The sequence below is a fragment of the Phyllobates terribilis genome, unplaced genomic scaffold (genome assembly GCF_046119375.1).
Source record: "Phyllobates terribilis strain yellow unplaced genomic scaffold, ASM4611937v1 Scaffold_1__5_contigs__length_1240528914, whole genome shotgun sequence".
NCBI lineage: Eukaryota > Metazoa > Chordata > Amphibia > Anura > Dendrobatidae > Phyllobates > Phyllobates terribilis.
The window spans coordinates 36,958,979-36,969,374 of NW_027362761.1; the positions used below are offsets into that span (position 1 = coordinate 36,958,979).

Here is a 10,396-nt window from a genome sequence, read left to right on the forward strand (position 1 = left end):
CTTCCATTACCACCTCCATTCATACTCCTGGCTCTGGATACTTCCTGTACAGTAATCCTACCTTCCATTACCGCCTCCATTCATACTCCTGGCTGTGGATACTTCCTGTACAGTAATGCTACCTTCCATTACCGCCTCCATTCATACTCCTGGCTCTGGATACTTCCTGTACAGTAATCCTACCTTCCATTACCACCTCCATTCATACTCCTGGCTCAGGATACTTCCTGTACAGCAATCCTACCTTCCATTACCGCCTCCATTCATCCTCCTGGCTCAGGATACTTCCTGTACAGTAATCCTACCTTCCATTACTGCCTCCATTCATACTCCTGGCTCTGGATACTTCCTGTACAGTAATCCTACCTTCCAGTACAGCCTCCATTCATCGTCCGGGATCTGGATACTTCCTGTACAGTAATTCTACCTTCCATTACTGCCTCCATTCATACTCCTGGCTCTGGATACTTCCTGTACAGTAATCCTACCTTCCATTACCCCCTCCATTCATACTCCTGGCTCTGGATACTTCCTGTACAGTAATCCTATGTTCCATTACCCCCTCCATTCATCCTCCTGGCTCTGGATACTTCCTGTACAGTAATCCTACCTTTCATTACCCCCTCCATTCATCCTCCTGGCTCTGGATACTTCCTGTACAGTAATCCTACCTTCCATTACAGCCTCCATTCATCCTCCCGGCTCTGGATACTTCCTGTACAGTAATCCTACCTTCCATTACCCCCTCCATTCATACTCCTGGCTCAGGATACTCCCTGTACAGTAATCCTACCTTCCATTACCCCCTCCATTCATCCTCCCGGCTCTGGATACTCCCTGTACAGTAATGCTACCTTCCATTACCACCTTCATTCATACTCCTGGCTCTGGATACTTCCTGTACAGTAATCCTACCTTCCATTACCCCCTCCATTCATACTCCTGGCACAGGATACTCCCTGTACAGTAATCCTACCTTTCATTACCCCCTCCATACATCCTCCCGGCTCTGGATACTTCCTGTACAGTAATCCTACCCTCCATTACCCCCTCCATTCATACTCCTGGCTCTGGGTACTTCCTGTACAGTAATGCTACCTTCCATTACAGCCTCCATTCATCCTCCTGGCTCTGGAAACTCCCTGTACAGTAATGCTACCTTCCATTACCACCTCCATTCATACTCCTGGCTCAGGATACTTCCAGTACAGTAATGCTACCTTCCATTACCACCTCCATTCATACTCCTGGCTCTGGATACTTCCTGTACAGTAATGCTACCTTCCATTACCACCTCCATTCATACTCCTGGCTCTGGATACTTCCTGTACAGTAATGCTACCTTCCATTACCGCCTCCATTCATACTCCTGGCTCTGGATACTTCCTGTACAGTAATGCTACCTTCCATTACCGCCTCCATTCATCCTCCTGGCTCTGGATACTCCCTGTATAGTAATGCTACCTTCCATTACCACCTCCATTCATACTTCTGGCTCAGGATACTTCCTGTACAGTAATCCTACCTTCCATTACCGCCTCCATTCATCCTCCTGGCTCAGGATACTTCCTGTACAGTAATCCTACCTTCCATTACTGCCTCCATTCATCCTTCTGGCTCTGGATACTTCCTGTACAGTAATGCTACCTTCCATTACCCCCTCCATTCATCCTCCTGGCTCTGGATACTTCCTGTACAGTAATCCTACCTTCCATTATCCCCTCCATTCATCCTCCTGGCTCTGGATACTTCTTGTACAGTAATCCTACCTTCCATTACAGCATCCATTCATCCTCCCGGCTCTGGATACTTCCTGTACAGTAATCCTACCTTCCATTACCCCCTCCATTCATACTCCTGGCTCAGGATACTCCCTGTACAGTAATCCTACCTTCCATTACCCCCTCCATTCATCCTCCCGGCTCTGGATACTTCCTGTACAGTAATCCTACCTTCCATTACCCCCTCCATTCATACTCCTGGCTCTGGATACTTCCTGTACAGTAATCCTATCTTTCATTACCGCCTCCATTCATACTCCTGGCTCTGGATACATCCTGTACAGTAATGCTACCTTCCATTACCCCCTCCTTTCATACTCCTGGCTCTGGATACTTCCTGTACAGTAATGCTACCTTCCATTACCCCCTCCATTCATCCTCCCGGCTCTGTATACTTCGTGTACAGTAATCCTACCTTTCATTACTGCCTCCATTCATACTCCTGGCTGTGGATACTTCCTGTACAGTAATCCTACCTTCCATTACCGTTTCCATTCACACTCCTAGCTCTGGATACTTCCTGTACAGTAATCCTACCTTCCATTACCCCCTCCATTCATACTACTGGCTCTGGATACTTCCTGTACAGTAATCCTACCTTCCATTACCGCCTCCATTCATACTACTGGCTCTGGATACTTCCTGTACAGTAATCCTACCTTCCATTACCCCATCCATTCATACTCCTGGCTCTGGATACTTCCTGTACAGTAATCCTACCTTCCATTACCCCCTTCATTCATACTCCTGGCTCTGGATACTTCCTGTACAGTAATCCTACCTTCCATTACCCCCTCCATTCATACTCCTGGCTCTGGATACTTTCTGTACAGTAATTCTACATTCCATTACCCCCTCCATTCATACTCCTGGCTCTGGATATTTCCTGTACAGTAATCCTACCTTCCATTACCCCCTCCATTCATCCTCCTGGCTCTGGATACTTCATGTACAGTAATCCTACCTTCTATTACCCCCTCCATTCATCCTCCTGGCTCTGGATACTTCCTCTACAGTAATCCTACCTTCCATTACAGCCTCCATTCATCCTCCCGGCTCTGGATACTTCCTGTACAGTAATCCTACCTTCCATTACCCCCTCCATTCATACTCCTGGCTCTGGATACTTCCTGTACAGTAATCCTACCTTCCAGTACAGCCTCCATTCATCGTCCGGGATCTGGATACTCCCTGTACAGTAATGCTACCTTCCATTACCACCTCCATTCATACTCCTGGCTCTGGATACTTCCTGTACAGTAATCCTACCTTCCATTACCCCCTCCATTCATACTCCTGGCTCTGGATACTTCCTGTACAGTAATGCTACCTTCCATTACCGCCTCCATTCATACTCCTGGCTCTGGATACTTCCTGTACAGTAATCCTACCTTCCATTACCACCTCCATTCATACTCCTGGCTCAGGATACTTCCTGTACAGTAATCCTACCTTCCATTACCGCCTCCATTCATACTCCTGGCTCTGGATACTTCCTGTACAGTAATCCTACCTTCCAGTACAGCCTCCATTCATCGTCCGGGATCTGGATACTTCCTGTACAGTAATCCTACCTTCCATTACCACCTACATTCATCCTCCTGGCTCAGGATACTTCCTGTACAGTAATCCTACCTTCCATTACCGCCTCCATTCATGCTCCCGGCTCTGGATACTTCCTGTACAATAATCCTACCTTCCATTACCCCTCCATTCATACTCCTGGCTCTGAATACTTTCTGTACAGTAATTCTACCTTCCATTACCCCCTCCATTCATACTCCTGGCTCTGGATACTTTCTGTACAGTAATTCTACCTTCCATTACTGCCTCCATTCATACTCCTGGCTCTGGATACTTCCTGTACAGTAATGCTACCTTCCATTACCGCCTCCATTCATACTCCTGGCTCTGGATACTTCCTGTACAGTAATGCTACCTTCCATTACCGCCTCCATTCATCCTCCTGGCTCTGGATACTCCCTGTATAGTAATGCTACCTTCCATTACCACCTCCATTCATACTCCTGGCTCAGGATACTTCCTGTACAGTAATCCTACCTTCCATTACTGCCTCCATTCATCCTCCTGGCTCAGGATACTTCCTGTACAGTAATCCTACCTTCCATTACTGCCTCCATTCATCCTCCTGGCTCTGGATACTTCCTGTACAGTAATGCTACCTTCCATTACCCCCTCCATTCATCCTCCTGGCTCTGGATACTTCCTGTACAGTAATCCTACCTTCCATTATCCCCTCCATTCATCCTCCTGGCTCTGGATACTTCTTGTACAGTAATCCTACCTTCCATTACAGCATCCATTCATCCTCCCGGCTCTGGATACTTCCTGTACAGTAATCCTACCTTCCATTACCCCCTCCATTCATACTCCTGGCTCAGGATACTCCCTGTACAGTAATCCTACCTTCCATTACCCCCTCCATTCATCCTCCCGGCTCTGGATACTTCCTGTACAGTAATCCTACCTTCCATTACCCCCTCCATTCATACTCCTGGCTCTGGATACTTCCTGTACAGTAATGCTACCTTCCATTACAGCCTCCATTCATACCCCTGGCTCTGGATACTTCCCGTACAGTAATCCTACCTTCCATTACCGCCTCCATTCATCCTCCTGGCTCTGGATACTCCCTGTACAGTAATGCTACCTTCCATTACCACCTCCATTCATACTCCTGGCTGAGGATACTTCCTGTACAGTAATGCTACCTTCCATTACCCCCTCCATTCATACTCCTGGCTCTGGATACTTCCTGTACAGTAATCCTACCTTCCATTACCGTCTCCATTCATACTCCTGGCTCTGGATACTTCCTGTACAGTAATCCTACCTTCCATTACCCCCTCCATTCATACTCCTGGCTCTGGATACTTCCTGTACAGTAATCCTACCTTCCATTACCGCCTCCATTCATCCTCCTGGCTCTGGATACTTCCTGTACAGTAATGCTACCTTCCATTACCGTCTCCATTCATTCTCCTGGCTCTGGATACTCCCTGTACAGTAATGCTACCTTCCATTACCACCTCCATTCATCCTCCGGCTCAGGATACTTCCTGTACAGTAATCCTACCTTCCATTACCGCCTCCATTCATCGTCCTGGCTCAGGATACTTCCTGTACAGTAGACCTACCTTCCATTACCGCCTCCATTCATCCTCCCGGCTCTGGATACTCCCTGTACAGTAATCCTACCTTCCATTACCCCCTCCATTCATCCTCCCAGCTCTGGATACTTCCTGTACAGTAATGCTACCTTCCATTACCGCCTCCATTCATCCTCCCAGCTCTGGATACTTCCTGTACAGTAATGCTACCTTCCATTACCGCCTCCATTCATCCTCCCAGCTCTGGATACTTCCTGTACAGTAATGCTACCTTTCATTACCGCCTCCATTCATCCTCCCGGCTCTGGATACTTCCTGTACAGTAATGCTACCTTCCATTACAGCCTCCATTCATACTCCTGGCTCTGGATACTTCCTGTACAGTAATCCTACCTTCCATTACCCCCTCCATTCATACTCCTGGCTCTGGATACTTCCTGTACAGTAATGCTACCCTCCATTACCCCCTCCATTCATACTCCTGGCTCTGGATACTTCCTGTACAGTAATCCTACCTTCAATTACCCCCTCCATTCATACTCCTGGCTCAGGATAGTTCCTGTACAGTAATCCTACCTTCCATTGCAGCCTCCATTCATCCTCCCGGCTTTGGATACTCCCTGTACAGTAATCCTACCTTCCATTACCCCCTCCATTCATCCTCCCGGCTCTGGATACTTCCTGTACAGTAATGCTACCTTCCATTACCCCCTCCATTCATCCTCCCAGCTCTGGATACTTCCTGTACAGTAATGCTACCTTCCATTACCCCCTCCATTCATCCTCCCGGCTCTGGATACTTCCTGTACAGTAATGCTACCTTCCATTACCCCCTCCATTCATCCTCCCGGCTCTGGATACTTCCTGTACAGTAATCCTACCTTCCATTACCCCCTCCATTCATACTCCTGGCTCTGGATACTTCCTGTACAGTAATCCTACCTTCCATTACCGCCTCCATTCATACTCCTGGCTCTGGATACTTCCTGTACAGTAATCCTACCTTCCATTACCCCCTCCATTCATACTCCTGGCTCTGGATACTTCCTGTACAGTAATCCTACCTTCCATTACCGCCTCCATTCATACTCCTGGCTCTGGATACTTCTTGTACAGTAATGCTACCTTCCATTACCGCCTCCATTCATACTCCTGGCTCTGGATACTTCCTGTACAGTAATCCTACCTTCCATTACCCCCTCCATTCATACTCCTGGCTCTGGATACTTCCTGTACAGTAATCCTACCTTCCATTACCGCCTCCATTCATACTCCTGGCTCTGGATACTTCCTGTACAGTAATGCTACCTTCCATTACCGCCTCCATTCATACTCCTGGCTCTGGATACTTCCTGTACAGTAATCCTACCTTCCATTACCGCCTCCATTCATACTCCTGGCTCTGAATACTTCCTGTACAGTAATCCTACCTTCCATTACCGCCTCCATTCATACTCCTGGCTCTGGATACTTCCTGTACAGTAATGCTACCTTCCATTACCGCCTCCATTCATACTCCTGGCTCTGGATACTTCCTGTACAGTAATGCTACCTTCCATTACCCCCTCCATTCATACTCCTGGCTCTGGATACTTCCTGTACAGTAATCCTACCTTCCATTACCCCCTCCATTCATACTCCTGGCTCTGGATACTTCCTGTACAGTAATCCTACCTTCCATTACCGCCTCCATTCATCCTCCTGGCTCTGGATACTTCCAGTACAGTAATGCTACCTTCCATTACCCCCTCCATTCATCCTAATGGCTTTGGATACTTCCTGTACAGTAATCCTACCTTCCATTACCGTCTCCATTCATACTCCTGGCTCTGGATACTTCCTGTACAGTAATCCTACCTTCCATTACCCCCTCCATTCATACTCCTGGCTCTGGATACTTCCTGTACAGTAATCCTACCTTCCATTACCGCCTCCATTCATCCTCCTGGCTCTGGATACTTCCTGTACAGTAATGCTACCTTCCATTACTGCCTCCATTCATTCTCCTGGCTCTGGATACTCCCTGTACAGTAATGCTACCTTCCATTACCACCTCCATTCATCCTCCTGGCTCAGGATACTTCTTGTACAGTAGACCTACCTTCCATTACCGCCTCCATTCATCCTCCCGGCTCTGGATCCTTCCTGTACAGTAATGCTACCTTCCATTACCGCCTCCATTCATCCTCCCAGTTCTGGATACTTCCTGTACAGTAATGCTACCTTCCATTACCGCCTCCATTCATCCTCCCAGCTCTGGATACTTCCTGTACAGTAATGCTACCTTCCATTACAGCCTCCATTCATACTCCTGGCTCTGGATACTTCCTGTACAGTAATCCTACCTTCCATTACCCCCTCCATTCATACTCCTGGCTCTGGATATTTCCTGTACAGTAATGCTACCTTCCATTACCCCCTCCATTCATACTCCTGGCTCTGGATACTTCCTGTACAGTAATCCTACCTTCAATTACCCCCTCCATTCATACTCCTGGCTCAGGATACTTCCTGTACAGTAATCCTACCTTCCATTGCAGCCTCCATTCATCCTCCCGGCTTTGGATACTTCCTGTACAGTAATGCTACCTTCCATTACCGCCTCCATTCATACTCCTGGCTCTGGATACTTCCTGTACAGTAATGCTACCTTCCATTACCCCCTCCATTCATACTCCTGGCTCTGGATACTTCCTGTACAGTAATCCTACCTTCCATTACCCCCTCCATTCATACTCCTGGCTCTGGATACTTCCTGTACAGTAATCCTACCTTCCATTACCGCCTCCATTCATCCTCCTGGCTCTGGATACTTCCAGTACAGTAATGCTACCTTCCATTACCCCCTCCATTCATCCTAATGGCTTTGGATACTTCCTGTACAGTAATCCTACCTTCCATTACCGTCTCCATTCATACTCCTGGCTCTGGATACTTCCTGTACAGTAATCCTACCTTCCATTACCCCCTCCATTCATACTCCTGGCTCTGGATACTTCCTGTACAGTAATCCTACCTTCCATTACCGCCTCCATTCATCCTCCTGGCTCTGGATACTTCCTGTACAGTAATGCTACCTTCCATTACTGCCTCCATTCATTCTCCTGGCTCTGGATACTCCCTGTACAGTAATGCTACCTTCCATTACCACCTCCATTCATCCTCCTGGCTCAGGATACTTCTTGTACAGTAGACCTACCTTCCATTACCGCCTCCATTCATCCTCCCGGCTCTGGATCCTTCCTGTACAGTAATGCTACCTTCCATTACCGCCTCCATTCATCCTCCCAGTTCTGGATACTTCCTGTACAGTAATGCTACCTTCCATTACCGCCTCCATTCATCCTCCCAGCTCTGGATACTTCCTGTACAGTAATGCTACCTTCCATTACAGCCTCCATTCATACTCCTGGCTCTGGATACTTCCTGTACAGTAATCCTACCTTCCATTACCCCCTCCATTCATACTCCTGGCTCTGGATATTTCCTGTACAGTAATGCTACCTTCCATTACCCCCTCCATTCATACTCCTGGCTCTGGATACTTCCTGTACAGTAATCCTACCTTCAATTACCCCCTCCATTCATACTCCTGGCTCAGGATACTTCCTGTACAGTAATCCTACCTTCCATTGCAGCCTCCATTCATCCTCCCGGCTTTGGATACTCCCTGTACAGTAATCCTACCTTCCATTACCCCCTCCATTCATCCTCCCGGCTCTGGATACTTCCTGTACAGTAATGCTACCTTCCATTACCCCCTCCATTCATCCTCCCGGCTCTGGATACTTCCTGTACAGTAATGCTACCTTCCATTACCCCCTCCATTCATCCTCCCGGCTCTGGATACTTCCTGTACAGTAATGCTACCTTCCATTACCCCCTCCATTCATCCTCCCGGCTCTGGATACTTCCTGTACAGTAATCCTACCTTCCATTAGCCCCTCCATTCATACTCCTGGCTCTGGATACTTCCTGTACAGTAATCCTACCTTCCATTACCCCCTCCATTCATACTCCTGGCTCTGGATACTTCCTGTACAGTAATCCTACCTTCCATTACCGCCTCCATTCATACTCCTGGCTCTGGATACTTCCTGTACAGTAATGCTACCTTCCATTACCGCCTCCATTCATACTCCTGGCTCTAGATACTTCCTGTACAGTAATCCTACCTTCCATTACCGCCTCCATTCATACTCCTGGCTCTGGATACTTCCTGTACAGTAATGCTACCTTCCATTACCGCCTCCATTCATACTCCTGGCTCTGGATACTTCCTGTACAGTAATGCTACCTTCCATTACCCCCTCCATTCATACTCCTGGCTCTGGATACTTCCTGTACAGTAATGCTACCTTCCATTACCCCCTCCATTCATACTCCTGGCTCTGGATACTTCCTGTACAGTAATGCTACCTTCCATTACCCCCTCCATTCATACTCCTGGCTCTGGATACTTCCTGTACAGTAATCCTACCTTCCATTACCGCCTCCATTCATCCTCCTGGCTCTGGATACTTCCTGTACAGTAATGCTACCTTCCATTACTGCCTCCATTCATTCTCCTGGCTCTGGATACTCCCTGTACAGTAATGCTACCTTCCATTACCACCTCCATTCATCCTCCTGGCTCAGGATACTTCCTGTACAGTAATCCTACCTTCCATTACCGCCTCCATTCATCCTCCTGGCTCAGGATACTTCTTGTACAGTAGACCTACCTTCCATTACCGCCTCCATTCATCCTCCTGGCTCTGGATACTTCCTGTACAGTAATCCTACCTTCCATTACCCCCTCCATTCATACTCCTGGCTCTGGATATATGTTGTGCACAAGTTATCAAATGAAAGCAGGGAACTGATTGGTTGTTTTGGCCACTTCCATCACTTTACTGTAGTGACGCAATGAGTAAGTAAAGTATCATTGTCTAATCCTAATCCCCATAAAAACTTCTAGAACAACTTTCTAATCTAAGCAGATATACAGTGCCATGCAGACGGCTACGAGCACTTCAGTAAACTCCTTTCTACATCTCATGAAGAAGCTCGTGACATTAACCATTTAAGCTCTTACCATGCTGAAGTTCGTGCTCCAATTGTGGCCCAAGAGTAAGTCACATTTCCCCTGCCATGTGATAACAGAACAGCTGCAGGAAGGGCAGTGCACTGTCCCTTTAAGGAAGTTAAAACCAGTCTCGGCTTGTAAACCAATCAAAACACCAGCGCGCTATGATCGACAGCAGAAAGACCAATAGGCTGTGCCGATTCGGAAGGAGTGGGCGGAGCTTTTGTTATTTATATTCCATCAGTGTATCCGGGTAGTGCTGGGTTGTACGCAGTGCATGCTGGGAGTTGTAGTAGTGGTGAGAGCAGCGGCAGCTGGAGGCTTCCCATGTAGTCGCTTTTCTAATGTCGCACAGGAGGAGAGGTGCGCTAGAGCTCTGCGGCATGGCGCCTTTCTGTTTTCAATGCCGCCGTTCC

General features: G+C 47.7%; 1 protein-coding gene across 1 annotated transcript in view; it reads right to left on the reverse strand.

The window, feature by feature from the left end:
* Positions 1-10,133, reverse strand: part of TMEM161A (transmembrane protein 161A) — a 61,092-nt gene extending 50,959 nt beyond the window's left edge. The window contains exon 1 of the mRNA XM_073661033.1: positions 9,990-10,133. Coding sequence (XP_073517134.1) covers positions 9,990-9,992 — 3 coding nt within the window. The 5' untranslated portion in view covers positions 9,993-10,133. The remainder of the gene's footprint in view (positions 1-9,989) is intronic.
* Positions 10,134-10,396: the final 263 nt, after the last annotated feature.